The sequence below is a fragment of the Biomphalaria glabrata genome, chromosome 6 (assembly GCF_947242115.1).
Source record: "Biomphalaria glabrata chromosome 6, xgBioGlab47.1, whole genome shotgun sequence".
Lineage (NCBI taxonomy): Eukaryota > Metazoa > Mollusca > Gastropoda > Planorbidae > Biomphalaria > Biomphalaria glabrata.
In genome coordinates, this window is record NC_074716.1 from 44,430,159 (window position 1) to 44,447,484 (window position 17,326).

At 31.1% G+C, this 17,326-nt stretch overlaps 1 protein-coding gene across 4 annotated transcripts in view; it reads right to left on the minus strand.

Moving 5' to 3' along the window:
* Positions 1-588: 588 nt before the first annotated feature.
* LOC106057486 (tyrosine-protein phosphatase 10D-like) overlaps positions 589-17,326 on the minus strand; it is a 90,772-nt gene continuing 74,034 nt past the window's right edge. For 3 of the 4 annotated variants that reach the window (XM_056031704.1, XM_056031703.1, XM_056031707.1), the window contains 6 exons: positions 17,122-17,244; positions 16,181-16,329; positions 14,981-15,116; positions 12,062-12,164; positions 11,807-11,866; positions 589-6,746 (listed from right to left, as the gene is read on the minus strand). In XM_056031704.1, the coding sequence (XP_055887679.1) occupies positions 6,715-6,746; positions 11,807-11,866; positions 12,062-12,164; positions 14,981-15,116; positions 16,181-16,329; positions 17,122-17,244 (603 nt within the window). In that variant the 3' untranslated portion in view covers positions 589-6,714. The remainder of the gene's footprint in view (positions 6,747-11,806; positions 11,867-12,061; positions 12,165-14,980; positions 15,117-16,180; positions 16,330-17,121; positions 17,245-17,326) is intronic. The other variant, XM_056031706.1, reaches the window with a different exon arrangement.

Sequence of the window (17,326 nt, forward strand, 5' to 3'; positions counted from 1 at the left end):
ATTATTTTGTCTCACCTTGAGGTATGAAACACTCAAGAATTGTCAGATTTCTGGTTATTTTAATGATTGATGAATTTGATTGATGTATTATTGTGAAATTTTACTACTTAACACTGACTTGAAATCTTTATAATAACGAGGCTTATATCAGCTTACTCCGTCTGACTGGTCAAAATCTGTTAAGTTATTTCTTTCACTTGTCATTTTCAGATCAAGTTGAAACTTTTCACAATTGTTAATTCTCGATGACAACACAAAACAAATTAACCAATTAGTTATTGAAATAGTCATAATAAATTTTCAAACAAAAGACCTAGATTGTACAAAGCTAGTGGAAGATAAGCCTTGCAATATTGCAGCGATTGAACAGTGCTCTCCCTTCTACATAAAAGCGAGGTCTTCAAAGGGTATTTTTTTAAACTTCTTTTTTGGTTATATAAATCATGTATCAATGAATCTTGAATGAGAGTATTGTTAGTAACTGCTGATAGTAAAAGCAAAGAAGTGAAAGAATTCAATTTGGAGATTTTTTTTCTGTCTTGAAAATGCAAAAACAATGTAATAAAAGAAACAAAAATAACACCACAGTTTCATTCAATCTTTTATATATATTTTGTTTTTAATAAAAAAAAATGACTAGGCTCATAAATGCATGATTTCATTTTAAAATAATTTTATACATAGAATTTATCTTATATAAAAATATCTTTTAAAAAGCCTTAAGCAGGTAACTGTAGGCAGAGGCTCTGGTTGATAGAAAAATGTTTCAATAGGACCCTAATTACTATTCACCAAAACACAAACCTAAAGATAAATGATACTATAACAAGGCATGATACTATAACACTTGAAAGTAGTCATTCCATTCATTCCTATGATGCTTGAAAGTGTTCATAAAGCTACTGTACAAAATTAGATCAATGTTAAATCTAATGAAATATTTCAATAGCTAGACTAAACTCATCATTTAATTACCATCTAGTTTTGCCTGGGTTGGTTGCTTTTAAAGTTGTTCTCTAAATCACTTGACATTGTGTTTGTTCTAGTATTTTACAGGAATACTAAATGAGGCTCCTTGTTTATGATAAATACAAAATGTTTAACAAACATTTCCAAGCAATAAAGATGAGTCATTAAAGATATTCCAATAAAATTTAAAAAAAATACAAGTCAGGATGTTATGAAACTGAAAACAAATGACAGATTTAGCGACAAGATGTTCAGTGATTTCCCAATGTGACCTTAGGTCACAAAGCCAAAAAGGGCAGCAAGAAAAAATGAATAGAAAATTTTAACAACTATAAAACTATATCTCCTACACATCATAAAGTTACATCCACATTTACTTTTGAAAGACAGAAAGTGATTTCTTTTGGTAAAGAGTACAGTGAGAAATACAAAGAGGCAAGTTTTTGTATTGAGGGTATGCAAAGAGCATTTGGTGCTACAATGCATGAAAAAACCTTTCACATCACTGCCAGCTATTTAAACTTCTGTCTGCATGAAACTAACTCCAGCATATCGATGCTCAGTAGATACACAGTCAAGGAATTCAATTTGCTTTCAAACATTTTATGAAATAAAATCTTTATGGAACTAAGAAAGCTTCCCTTAATACGTCAGACAATAGAAGCCATTAGAATGCGTTCTGAAGATGCATTAATTCTACTGACAAAATTGTTTGGTTGCAGCTGGGTCTTTACAATCCTATAAGAGAATGAACTATTTATAAAATCTTGTCTAATAACATTTGAAACTAATTGAACTATTACTTTTTTCAATATGTATGACATGTTAAAGTATGAAATGAAATGTATACATATTAAATAAATATTAAATACATAAATAAATAATTAAAAATATTTTTTAATGTTAATGAGTTTACATTTAATTTATTGCCAAAATATAATAGTTCAATTAGTTTCATACATTTGTTAATGGAACTATCAGAAATACTACCGGTACTAGATTTATTTGATCAGAAAATGTTGCTATAGAGAGGGAAAGACTTTTTGGTTTCAATGTCACATTTATGTGTGGACAAAAGATATGAAAACATTACAGAGATCTATATAGAATAACAAGATATTGCAGATTTGAAAGCACTCTGAAGCAACTCCAATATCTATACCATACTTTTGAAAAATGAAATAATATAATGATTTTAGCTGATCAACCAATATGTGATACAAATATTAAAACAGGCACTTAGATTAACATTTGGTGTCAGCAATGGTTCATTAACTCTTTGACTGCTGTGTTTTGTTTTCAAAAAAATGCTACTTTTTTTAAAAAAATAAGAAAATGTTCCAAACATGGCTAAAACAAAAATTTATTGTTTAAGTACCAATGATGCTATAGTAACAAATTTGGTATCAAAGTAAAGGTAAATGAATGGAGAATGTGAAAATGTAAACATTTTTCTATTTAAATATAAGATACAAATTATAATCTAAATAATATGACACTCAGAAAAAAAAATGGATGCCAACTTTAGAACTTTTGAGACCTAAATTTAGATTTTGTTCTTTGTATTACTGTTGAAACAGCATATTTAGACTATTTACAGCATTTTCAAAAAGAAATGTGATAAAACAGTCAATAAAAGATGATGAATCATTGATTATATTATTATTTTTACCTTGTTTTTTAGTCAGAAAAAAAGTGAAAATTATTGCGCTTTTCATTACTACCAATAACAATAGATACCAGTACTAAATCTATCAACCAAATGCACTCAAATATTATGTACATTTGAATCAATGGGATATAGATCTAGATTTGTCTTCTTTTTATTTGCATAGAACATCTTTCATTCTAATACTAGACCAGTGCAAGACATAGGCTAGCGAGAGATCAAAGCCTAAATCTCTAACTAGATGAAGAACAATAAAAATCCTAATTCATTTTACCTAAGATTTAGACATCAAATAGATCATTATTACTGTTCCTTTGTGATATTTTCAAAAAGAAATGTGATAAAATAGTCAATAAAAGATGATGAATCATTGATTATATTATTATTTTTACCTGGTTTTTTAGTCAGAAAAAAAAGTGAAAATTATTGCGCTTTTCATTACTACCAATAACAATAGATACCAGCACTAAATCTATCAACCAAATGCACTCAAATATTATGTACATTTGAATCAATGGGATATAGATCTAGATTTGTCTTCTTTTTATTTGCATAGAACATCTTTCATTCTAATACTAGACCAGTGCAAGACATAGGCTAGCGAGAGATCAAAGCCTAAATCTCTAACTAGATGAAGGACAATAAAAATCCTAATTCATTTTACCTAAGATTTAGACATCGAATAGATCATTATTACTGTTCCTTTGTGATAAATTATGGATTTAGAATAGTTTTATATTTTACTTTTATTTAGTAGTAAACCTTTTGGAGTGCAACTTGAACCAGTATAGTGATGGTGATGATTTTTACCAAAAAACAATACTAAAAAAAATTGCTAGAAAATATACCAAGAAAAGGCCCAGCATGGTGGATGAATATTGGATTTAGATCTGCCAATTCTGTTGTTTTCATTTATCTAAGGGTTAGATCTATAGGAATCTACAAAGGTGTAAAGATAAAAGCATAGATCTAGTCAACCTTGATCTACATTCAAGACCTAGCCCTAGTCTAAGGCTAAGGCCTAAGCCTAAGCATATAAGGCAATACTAGATCTAGATCTAAATCTAAATGCTAATAATGTCCAAGTCTGCTTCATTCTATGCTAAATCTTAATCAAGATCTTCATTATTACAATTCATAGAAGTATAAATAAAACAATAATAAAGCTTCTTCAGTAGTAAACATTGTGGGTGTGTCTTGGACAAGCATAGCCATGATGTTGTAGATTTTTACAGATAAACAATACTAAAAAAAAAAAAAGAAAATGGGGAAAAAATGCCCACAGTAGATGATTATTGGATGTAGATCTACCATTTCCTTTCTTTTTATTTACCAAAAGCTTAGATCTAAAGATATATCTAGATCTAGAGTCCAAGTCTAGAGATAAAAGCTTAGATCTAGTCAATCTCGATCTACAGACTACACCTAGCCTACTGACAATAATAGATTTAGATCTAAATACTAATAATATAGATATATCATATAATCATATAAATACGCTAAATTTAGACCTACCTGAAGCCTGAATCTAATCTAGATCAAATTCTTCATTATTACTATTTATTTGTGATAATTTTTAGAATAATTATAAAGTTTCTTCAGTAGTCAACATTGTGGGTGTGTCTTGGACTAGCGTAGTCATGGCAACGTTTTTTTACATTGTAAAAAAAAGTAATAAATAAATGTCTAAATAAAGCCAAAAGCTTCTAATTTCTATGTAAACAAAGGATGAAGAACTCTTTTATAAATTAAAAATAGTTCCACTGTTGTTAGTTAAAATTTTTAATTTAAAAATGCAACGAAACAAAGGTAGGGTAAGAACGTCTATGGGATAGACGTTCCGTGCGTTTAGGGCAGACAGACCGTCTATGGGATAGACGCTCCGCACTCATTGAGTTAAAAAACATGACATAAAAGTAAAACAGTTACAAACAAACAAGCAATGGTCACAAAAGTGGACAATTAAAGTTATTATGTAAAATATTTATGCACCATAAACATATTGCATGTGAGGCATATTCAGAATGTAACATTTGATTTTGATGGTTTATGATGCAGCTATATGAACATAAATTAAGTGTTTGGAAATGTTCTTTAAGTACACACATTTGGAGTTACATTTTAAAAGCTGCTAAAATGTAATCATAAAACCAAACAGGAATGGAATAAAAAAAACAAAAACTGTAGAATATTTTTTGTTAGTAATTATATTGGAAATTAAACACTGCATGATTTGGTTAAACACTGCTATTACTAAATATCATGAAACATTTTTTTGTTACTAATGATATTAGAAAGTAAACACAGCTTGATTTTCTACAATGATCACCTGGAAGGGGGGGGGGAGATGTCTTTTCAATAGTTCACCACTTTTAGACTAAAACTAAAAGATAAAATTAAATTTTCAATTCAATGGGAAAAAAATGCAGCTCGTCTGCAAAATCGCCGCCCCCCCCCCCTTAAAATGAGAACAATTCTTCTCTTACATAATATTTGGAAAGTTGACAAGAAACAAGCAAAAACTTTACAAAATAATAATAAAAAAAAATAATAATACAAAAACAGAAAGTTCAAAGCTTTTTTTTTTTGGTTGTTGAAAATATACACTGGTTCAAGTTTTTCATTATGTCAATCAAGCAATTTCTGAAAGAGTAGAAGTTTCATCCTAAGCAATGACTTAAAATAATTTCAAATGTTTGTAAAAATATCTAAATAATTAATTTATCTTTGAATTATGTTCTCTCTCTATATATATTTCTATAAAACAAACAGTAGACAAGAAATTACAGAATATGTTTTGTACAATAGTAAAAAAAAAAGTGCCAAATATAAAAGAAATAACATTTAGAACTAAAGATTGTCTGTGCTGTAAACAAGAGGTAAAAAAATCCACATCCCTCTTCTAAAAAATGAAATGATAGCTTTCAATAAATTTTCCTTAACATTTGGACAATTAACATTCTAGATGTAAGGTTTTCAAAATGATATCACATAAAAAATTTATTGACAATACAAATCTAAATGTACCAAATTCAAATAAAAATGTATTTCCATTCTATAATCTTCTATTACATAGCCATAATACCTGTAACATATTTATTCATTTATTATTATTTGAAAATATCTTAATTTATTCAAAAAATATATTAGGATGTCGCAAAATATAATTCATCATAAATGAAAGTGATTCATTAAAAAAAAGATTTTTTTAAAATTCAAAATCACTATTTAAAGTATGATTAAGATTGTATTTAAAGATCATCATTAGACAAAATCCTAACTTGAATGATTACAAAATAAATACACAGTCAGCCAGAAAAATGACACAATTGTGTCACCACTAATAGTGCTGAGAAATGCATTTTCCTGACAGTAATGTGTTAGCTACAAGTGATCTAATTACTGATTGTGTTTCATCATTATCATCACCATCTGTCCCAATACTTTTGTCTTAGGAGTGCTGTGACTCACAACCTAATTCCTCCACTTTTTCTGGTCAGCAGTTAGTCTTAGCAGTATAGCAAGAGAGCGGCAGGTCCATTTATTGTATTTTAGACACAGAAAAATTAATTTAACAAACAGTAATATTACACCAAAGTGACTGCCTTGTCCTGAGGTATGTGCTTCAGACTGCTATTTCAATTGCTCAAACACCACACTCCCCAGCATCCCTTGTTAGGCCATTATCTTGATTTCTAGGTTCATGTCCAAAACTTATATAACAAAACAGTTTTGAGATTGGTAAAGAAAAGAAAACAAATAGGCGATTCAAAACCTTCATATTATGTTCTCTGGTAAGCAGATCAATTACACTTGAAGAAAACATGGAGATCACAGCTGGTTTTGTATCGACACTTTTTTAAAATGAAACAAAGAACAAAACAACAACCCATTCTTATCTTTTGTGATTCTTGATTTGTTTTAGCTGGAGGTGACAACCAATATCTAGCAGAAATTAGTTGTAAGTGATGACAAGCAACCAGTTCATAGTTAACAGCGATGTTCAATAACCATCATGTTGAATTTGGCAGTGATGTCCAGTGACCAGAAAGCCAATGTTGGTGATGATGACCTTTTCAAACAGTTTCAACATTGATGCCCTCATCATCTATTTCCAAAAAAAAAACAACAAAAGATAAAATATTAATGAAAATACAGAATTAATAGTATGTTGACTTAATCAAAGACAAGTTGCAGGAGAATTAGGAAAGTAATGTTCACAGATCTTGTCAGTAAGGTAACAGACCCTTTCAATGTGTAGGACATACTTACAAGTGACGAGGCATATTAAATGTTAAGTCTGAATCTAAAGCCCTTGTTTGTGTAAAAAATTATCAGCAAATAAACTGTTTTTAAAAACTCCATTTTGATCAGAATTTGAAAAAAAAAATGCTGTTTGATATTTGGAAGTGGAAAGAATATCTTAAGCTTATGATTCAATGTATTATTCATAAGTTATACACACTTAACCTTAACTTGATTAGTTTAAAAAAAAACGTAATGTAAAAACATATATATTATAAAGCTAAAAAAAAAAAAAAAAATATTTGAGGCCTACTTGAAAAAAAAATGTAAAAGACAATAGGGATTTGTTTAGGACTAAAACTAAACCTTGTATTCAAATTTGTAGAACCTAGAAAATAACATTTCAATGCTACAGTACTTGTAGTGTTCTCAAATAATAAGGTTCTGTCACGAAAATAAAAGGTTGGAAATCTCTGTCAAAATAAATGAAACAAAAAAAAAAAAGTTTACATCTCTTGAATAACAACAGTCTAAATATAGAAATAAATCTATAAGCAGATATAAAAATGATGCTTATTAAAAAATGCAAACTCTCTAAATTGATAACTTCAATGAAGCAATTAATAAAATATATAGAAGACTACATCTAGTAGCTTAAACTATTTGTTTGGATAAGCTTCTAGTTTTATGTACTATAATATACCAAGCTTGATTCATTTATACCCATACAGTGTGTGGAAAAAGTAACAAGATTTGCTAACAATTTAATATCATTATGAAATTTGTTTCACTAGACATTTTATAACCTATAAAGTTCAAAATTTGGGTTGATAAAAACATTTATCATTTGTACTATTCAGAGACAGTGGGCTGTATTATTAGGAAAAACACTTTACATTATCTTTTGAAATAAGTTCTTAAGTTCAGAAGATGTATCAAAATTCTATGTTACAATCAGCCCACTGTTATACACTAGCGGATTCAGAACTTTGGCGTGGGGGGGGGGGGGGGCAATTTTTTTCCAAACCCTAACCCCCTGTAAACCATAACCCTATGCATAAACGTGAGTACAGCATATATATGAGAAATAAAAAAAGCCGTGTTTCTTGCGAAGAAAAAAAAAGACAGACATGTTGAGCCCTTTCTCTTGATAGTATGGGGGTCTGGGGGAGTGCTGTAAGGCTCCTTAGTAGGGTTCGGGGCTGACGCCAAAATCGTTTTTTTTGCATTCGTCACTGTAGAAACGCATTCTCCTGACATTTACAGCTAATTATTCATCAGTGGGGTTCGGGGCAAGGCCCCGGCGCCAAAAGCGTTTTCTTACATTTTTCACTGCTGAAACGCATTCTCCTGACATCTACAGTTCATTATTCATCCTATTAAAAAATGACCTTTTCAATAATGTTTTACTTGAAAAAATATTCTAATATGAATTAGAAAGGCCCTTACTACATTGCAAATAAAACAATTTGAAGATACCCCAAATATTTAGATTTAGGCTTTGAAGATCGCCAACGAAAAAAACAATTAGAATAATAATTTTTTTTTTAAAGTACATTTGTAAGTGATACATTATGTTCAATAAGCATGTTTGTAACTTTGTTTTGTTACAGAACTATAACTCAAAGCTCTATCGAAACGTTTCGGAAGTGGGAGGAGAAATTAAGTGGACCAATTAGACTGTACTCTAAATTTGTTTGCATTTTTAGGATTGAAGCATAAATTATGAGCTATATTCCCAAATTTATTTAACTAGAAAAATAGCAGATTGAGTAAAGGTTGGAAAAGGCTACTAGGAAAAGAATATTTGAGTTCAGAACTCATCTCAATTGTTACTCTTATTCAGAAAAATTTGTATGAATTCTAAATTTTCCAAAGCAAAGTCTTTTTTTGTGATAAATTTATGTGAAATTACATAAACTCTGTCATCATATTTGACTATTTTGTTTTAAAACATCATGTTTTCGTCTGGAAAGGGGAGGGGCAGTAGAATGAAAACGATTAATCCTCGCTCCATTTTATAATTTCTGTTAATGATTGCATTTGGCATTAAAGAATAGGGGTTGTGCGACTCGATATAAGAATTTATTTTATAGCACATATAAAGTATATTAATGACAGATTTTTCTAATAATTTTGTAATTTCTTAACTATAATTCAAAAAGAAAAAGCATTGGTTTGTCAGATGGGCGAAGGCGATTCCATGTATCGCCCCTTCCACCTAGTACAACCCTTTTTCATTTCATATTTACTAATGATAAAATTTCAAATTATAGTGTGTGTGCGACTTAATATACAAATGGGTTCACATATCAATACGTAGCTTATATTATATAGATATTCAACTAATTTTGTTTACAAACTATGATTTCCCCATAAAAGTAGGACTGCCCCCCCCCCACTCAAAGGGTTTAGGTGCGAATGGCAGTATATGTATTCGCCCCCCCCCCCCCACCCAATCGGAAAACAGGGGAACGACATAATATAAAGATCGGTTAAAATGACCAATAACACGTTTTAATCATATAGATATTTAATTGATTCTGTTTGCAAGCTGTGATTTTAAAAATTTATTGGACCGCCCCCCCCACTCTGCCGAGTTTTACTCATATACTATTCATTGAATTATAATCTGTAATCAGAATCAGAGTTTTTTATTAATAAAAGATTTTTATATTGAAAACCCAATTACTTCTGTATATTGTGACGTACACAGAGCATTGTATCCAACACGGGGAATACATCAGATTTAATGCGAGCGGAAGTCTCCCTTAAAATTAAAATTAGCATAAGGGCAATTTATGAGACATCTACTCTAGTAACAAAAGAAGGAATTAGATCTATGGGAAAATGTTTCCTAAAAGAAAAAAAAGTCCAGAGAATCATTTTTGACTTTGAAATGCTTTGCGCCCCTCTGCGTTTGTGTTAGCACACAGCTAAGAGTGGTGCCTGGGACATGATGCCCCATCCCTCACTACGCCTCTGCCCCATGGTCAGGATGAGAGATTGGCTATTTACCAATCTTCCTGTCAGCAGGCTACCAATACAAGGTGATCATTTATTCACACCTGCCTTTCAAGAGACATGGCTTCTTGAGCCGACAATGTAAGTTCCTCCCTCTTAAAGGCTGGAGGCCTTGTACCAAAGCTATTGCCGTGGGAGGACCATCCCCACTGGGGAATGGATCGACGGATTGGGACTGGGTTAGTGAACCTCTCTCACATCCTCACCATGTGTAATGATTGTTTGCTAGACTGTACTGTGGTAGCCCATTGGAGACCATGTTTGTTCCCATACTTAGCCTATCTGACTCTCGTTTCCACATAGGCACCACACTTAGGCGACGGGAGCTTTTCCTTTGCATGAATGGATCCTCCCATTCATCAAATTCATTCCTAAGCTAATATAATTTGATCAATTTCTAGTTACAGTGTATCATCTGTTTTGTGAAGTGATCATAATTTTTTGAAAGCTATGCTTGCATTCCATGTTTTATGAAGTAGATCTACAGGACAAAGGTGCCGAATACAAATGTAGTAGACCAAGTAGAAAGTGGTTAATTGAGATGGTGGTTAGTAGGTTAAAATATATAGGCAAGTGCAGAATATACATTTTACTTTAAGCTACATTGCTTAACCCAATAAATCCTAAATCCAGTTGTGACAAAGACCTTTATATTCCTAAGCAAAGGGAAATAACTCATTTTAAGATATACATTTTTTCTTTTCTTTTTCTATTGAAATTTATTTTGAAAAATACAAACTAGAGCTAGAAAAATAGAAAAATTAATGAACTTTCAGAAAATATAAAAATATTTGAATAGTTTTAACATAAAAACATACAAAAAATAACACCAAAATATATCCATAGCCTGAACAGGGTACATTTTTGACAATTTCCCATAAGGATTGTAATAGAAAATTATCTATAAAGAATCTTTTCAATGCTACTAAAAAGTAGATTCTGTATACACCAAAATGATTTGCAATCATACTTGTAACGAGACTAGAAAAAAGCTTTTTTTTTTTTAAGTTTTAAGCAAGCATATTGAAAAGGGGATTTTACAAATCTTCTTCGATGGTTTAGAACTAAAAAGAAAAAACTTTCCCAAATGCAGAAGGAGCTAATGGGTTAATTGAATAAACTGAAGGACTTGAAGAGGTTTTTTTTTTCATGAAAAGATGTAAAGGGTAAAAAAAAAGGTCAATATGAAAAAAAAGAGCTGGATAGACAAATGTAGCAGACATTGACTGGTTTGTCTTGTAAATATGATACTAAAGATTTCTATAAGCAAAAGGATTGGATTGCATTTGCTACTTGTATAAACATAGCCAAATACAATGCTAGTTTAAGCAAATAATACATTCCCCCCTAGAAAACCCAAGGTGAGTATTCTGTGCTAGTTATTATAATCAGAAAAGGCATGAGAAAGCTCTAATTCCATTCAAAAAGGTCCAAACATTTTTTTCAAATGTCTTATTGCTCTTTTTTTGTTACATAAATAAATTTATCTTATCTTATATGATACAGACGTTACTTCAAAAAAGAAGATGATTACGTCCAACACGTCATGCATTTAGTCGTGCATATTAACCAATGATCTAAATTCTGCCAGGTCACTGGTTTTCCTGGCTAGCTTTTTAAGATTGAAGTAGGTAAATCTTGTTTGTTTTTTTAAATAAATGCCCTGATTCCATCAAAGTACTATATATACTCCTAAATACAATATTCAATCATTACAGTTTTCTATAGTAGAGCCAGATTCTAGTCTAGTGGGTTGTTTGAGTTAATGTCTTATTATTAAAGTTTTAAATAGCTAAATAGCGAAGCATGATGTATAAGCTTTATTCAATTGTGCTGGAATAAAATCTTTTTTTATATAATGTGCTGAAGCAGGTAGCATGTTCAAGAATAAAACATTACCGTGATCCATATTGATACCAAAATCAGTATCTTGATCCACTATTGACTGTTGTTGGCCCTCTATTTACACAATAGTTTGGTACAGAAATAGTCATAGTGTTAAAATGAATTGATTATTTTCCTTTTCTCTTTTAATGTTTATTTATTTAGTAAATTAAACTCTAGGTTTTATATTGATGATTGGTATTCTGATTTATCTTACTGCTATCTAAACAGTACATTTACTGGTAAAAAGGTCATGCCAAATAAGCTCACCTTCAAATGCAGCATTAACTTGTCCAAAGTTCATGTAGGTTATGTCTTCCTCTCGCCCTTCTAACACACACAATAAGCATTCATGGATAAACTTGTACTGTTGCTGTTTGAGGGAGAAACAATAACATCATAACAAAGGACAATATAATCTAAGATGGTTTCATTATTATCTTTCATCTCAGTGCAAGCTAAGCATTTTGAATGTGGGTTATGGAATCAACCCTGGTCAAGTTTAAAGTAACACACAATATGTTTTGGGTTTCAAAATGCAAATTCATTTATTATGTATCTCTAAATTGGTGAATATTAATATGAATAATAATATTATGTTTTATTGATTATCATGATAATAATGAATTGCTTAGTTGTAATAATAAATAGATAAAAAAGTAAATAAATAACTATATAGATGTAAAATATATAATTGTGTTAATGGTGTTAATGTTATTTTGAAAACATGAAAATTTAAATAGTTTTTTGTTTTTTTTTAAGACAAGGGACACTTTAAAAGAAAAAAAACAAACAAAAACCTGAAGATGAGGTTGTGATTAGATGGAAAGAGGGGTTACTCGCTGATTATGAATTGTCCAATTTTCACAAATAAATGAACAAAATATAACTGTTTCAAATAATTCTTGAAAAATATCAGTTTTGATCTTAGCATTCGATTTAAAAAAAAAAGACTTCACTAATTCAAAAGGAAATTAACATTTAAACTCTTTAAATCAGGTAAATTGAATCCAAGTATTTATAAATTTTTATTGAGAATAAATTATCTCCACATCAAAGTGTTTAAAAAAAAACAACAACAATGGGGGGTTATAACACCACAACCAATGTTAAAGTCATGATATAAACCGTAGTCACCTAATGTCACCACATTTTTGTTTGTTAGTTTTGAGCTCTCAGAATATAATTTATCTTCCTGTATTGTGGTAGATTAATACATACAAAGTAAAAACTAATAATATACAAATATGTGCTTTGCAAGATGTATTTGTTTTTCATATAGTTCTAGAAGATTAAGAATATCACAGGATATTGGGAAGAAGATTCTTACATCCTAGGCCAATTCAATACAGAATGACAGTTTACACCAAGTCTCAAAGTTGGCAGGATTTTGTTTCTGAGCAATGTGTTGACAGTGAAAAAAATACAAACCAAAAAACTAGAGGTTTAGTCAGCCATCATGTTGTAATATTGATAGATTACATACAGAAGGTTCAGTATATAAACATTGATTTGTGAAGGGGTAAAATCTAGATGCTTCCTTTTAATTCTTTAACCAAAAGCAAGATGAATGAGGAAATCTAAATAAAACTTTTGCTTCCAGATAGATAAAGCCATTACCAGTTTTTATTGAGAACCAACTATTGCGCTGATTAGGGCAGATATAGGAAAATATAAATGGCAGCACACATTGACAGGAGGTATATAAAAAAAAAAGGCAGGGGAGATTACTCAGTTGTACAGTAAAACAATAGCAGCTTAGAACAATGGAAAAGTTTTAGAAACTGCTAAAAACTAACAAACTTCTGAAACCAAAAAGAGACAGCCATATGGTATTATGTGCTAAACATTACAAAGAAAGTGAGTGGTACTGAAAGTTGTTCTGCCAAACATTTTGAGTGTGACTTTTAGAACTGATTATTGAAGAGAATTTTTTTTTTTCTAGAAATTTGATAAGGACTTCAATAAATTGTTCAAATTTATTCATATAAAAAAAATCTTCCAAACAAAGTATTCTAGAAATATGTAACACAATAAAGTCTAACAATGTATTTCGACATACATAATAAAAAGCATTGTCATCAGGTCCAAAGATGAGGAATGAATAGGACTATGCTGACCCATGTAAAGTAATCCAATTTGTTTCTGATGAGGAATTTGTGCAGAGTTTAAATATATCAACAAAGAACAGGATACATCACAAGAAAGTTGAACCTATAATAACTAAGACAACCTTGAGATGTAAGTTCTAAAACTTTATCACAAAAGGGAACAGTCTGGTCTCAGTGACTATAAGAATGATGTTTACACTATGAAAGCCTAGCATCAAATCTCAGCTATCTCTAAGCTATAGTCTTCAATTAATTTCATCATTTTTGCGCATTCACTTGTGGTCACCCTAAGGTGTGTCACTACAATCACTATATCCAGTTACATTATAACTCTGTAAAGCTCTATTTAGACCCAGAACAAAATGCAAAAAAAAAAAAATATATTTCAAAAACTTAAGGGAAAAAAAAGTAAAAAAAAAAGTTTTAGGAGTAATGTAATCCAAGAATCCCAAATGTTAAACAAAATGTTTTCTAAACACTATCAATGTAGTCCCTAAAAAAAAAGGTGTTTTTGTTTCAAATAAAACAACCTACAAGTGACATGTATTCTTGCACTTCAAATCTTGGTCTAAAACGCTGAAATTTAAGGGAATAGACACAAAATAAAAGGAAAAAAAAATGTATAAAGTTACCTCTAAAATTACATTTGTACAGATCTAGAGAGAAATCCTCTAAAAATTTGAGATGACTAGTTATAAGCATTGCATGTAACTAGACCACTTTGTTTTGTTTTTTGATAAGTTTTGGGCACTCCTTCAGCAATGAAGATAATTATGTCTAAGTCCAAACATCCTGCAGGACAGCAGGAGATGGACATGGTCAGGGTTTTAACTCAGTAGCATCATTACTACAATCGGAAGCACATACCACACTGATATTACTTAGAAACTTAGGCAAAAAGAAAAATAGAGCAATAAAAATAAATGAAAGAACTAAATTTTTTTAATGAGTGCAAAATGCTAGTAGTTTTCATGCAACCAAACCAATATCTTCGATTGGTTATCTCGACCCTTCAAGAAAGTAACTTTCTACAGATTTCTAACCAATGTATTCATAGATAGTCAAAACAGAAGCTAACCTCAGTCTGAACCATCAGGACCCTTTCCTTGCGTAGCTTGTACACCAGGCTGAAGATATCTACTTCATCCTTCTCTCGTATAAGTTGCAAGAGATGATCCAAAACAATGAAGGTACCTGACCGACCAACTCCAGCACTGAGGGCAAGCATAATCACAATGTAATAACAGGCTAAAAATGTATGATCTTTTTAGACTAATAAGACTTACTAATAATATTAATTTATAGCTTTTGAATAGCGCTGCTTTCATGCTTATAACATGCTCAGAGCGCTGTGATCCAATCTCATTTGTGGACAGTTGGAGAGAGGGTATCTGTAAGAAGTAAACACAACACTGCTCGAGTTAGGTGTCGAACCTCCATCCCCCTTCATAGGTAGCCAAGCCAAGTTCAAATGTACTTAGCCTCTCGATCCTGCTTCCCACTAATGAAAATATATTTTACTGTATCAGAAAAGATGATGACAGTATATGCATAGCAACAATGGGATATATGTCCCCCTGGGCCCATGACATAAGAAACAACAAAACAAATGAAAGATAAGTCATTTGTATTTAAGAAAACATACAAGTATTGAGTGTTATGACATATGAAGTCATTACTGAATTGTTATAGAAAGGTCATACAAACACTGGAATTCATTTTGTTAAGTACTGAGACATACTGCTGGGTGACTTAGTTTGATGACTCAGAATAAACTTTTTTCTTCATGAGGGGGAACCACAGTCATATCATCAGACACAGGCCCATGCTTCCCAAGCTCTTAAGTTCACTCTGGTTTTATACCATTTGTAGACATGAAGGGGGGGGGGGAATCAGGGAAAGAAGTTTCAATGCATTAGGCACCCAGCAAACAGACTTTAGATTGAATCCAATCTTAAATTTAAAAATTCTAGTTACTTTGGGATTCAAGCTCAAGTCTCTTCAGTTAGGTAGCCAAAGGTTTATAGCACTCAGCCAGAAAGGTAAATGCTAAGGTTTGCAGAGAAGGCACTAAAAATGGTCCATTTAATGACAACATCTAAAGAACCCAAAAATTCGTTTAAAATGGACATAGGATAAGATCCGTACAAACTTTATAACACATTTCCTTTCATCAATTCCAAATGCAACAGTAATACAGCATGGGAAGAGAAAATAAAGTTCACACTTCATTCGTTATGAGATTAAAAATAAACTGAAAAAAAAAAGTGAATGTTACCTGCAGTGAGTTACAATGGGTCCACCTTCTCTGATCAGTTTCTCTCTGACTGTCCTCACAAAACGTATCAATGATGTGCAGGTGCTAGGCACCCCGAAATCTGGCCACACAAGATAATGAAAGTGGCGAACATTCCTAGATTGCTCACCCTGTAAAAGATTGGTACACGCTGTATACTTACTTCATCTAATGGCAGCAGGTTATACAAAAAAAAAAAGAAGCTTTAGATTTTGTACATTTCAGTAGCAATTTCTAATATACTTATTGCATATACCAGTAGAAATTAAAGATTTCTTTCCATGTAGATATTTTTCTAAAATCACAAAGTAAAATGATGTTATAAATAAATATTACAACTATTAACTCAGCAGTACAATAACGGTTCATTGACCATTCTGGGATGGAAACTATAGCTCAGGACCCCCAAGAAATACTTAGCTTAAACATATGATATCTGTACTTAGAAAGGGCAACATGTTTCAAATATCTTAGGGCCTTTTAAGGTCTAAATTGGGCACTGTAACCATTACATCATTACAGTAATGCCCAACCTGTTTCAGTAAAAAGCCACATAGACATAAAAGATTAAGACATGTGTAGTGGGCAGTATCTTCACAAAAAGCCATCTAGTCTGATAAAACCAAGGCCTCTGAAGTTTCATTATGTTTTGTGAGCAGACGTTCTGAGGGGTAGATAGTACCATATTATGGGCAAGATATGGCCCACAGGTTGTAGTTTAAGCATCACTGCACAAGTAGATTATAATCGAATAAAAAAACAACAACGGATATGTCCAATTTTGTTTTATTAAAGTGGATATACAGAAGGAAAGATTTGATCACAAAATGTGTCAAATTAAAACACAAAAAAATATTTGAAGAAAAACAAACTTGCTGGTCCATAAATCTAATTATTGGTATACTGTAATGTCAATGACTTACCATGGCAACTTTAAATTCTGTTATAGTCCAATCTGGCATATGAGTCTCATTTAGAATGGTTACTTGAAGATCTCCATAAAATTTGGGCTCAGCATCATTGGGCCAATAATGATCACTTTTTTCCTAAACCAAGATAGAATTAAAAAAATGCTTTTTTTTTTTTACAAATCAGATGCTGTAAAGTACTTAATTCAATTAACAATTA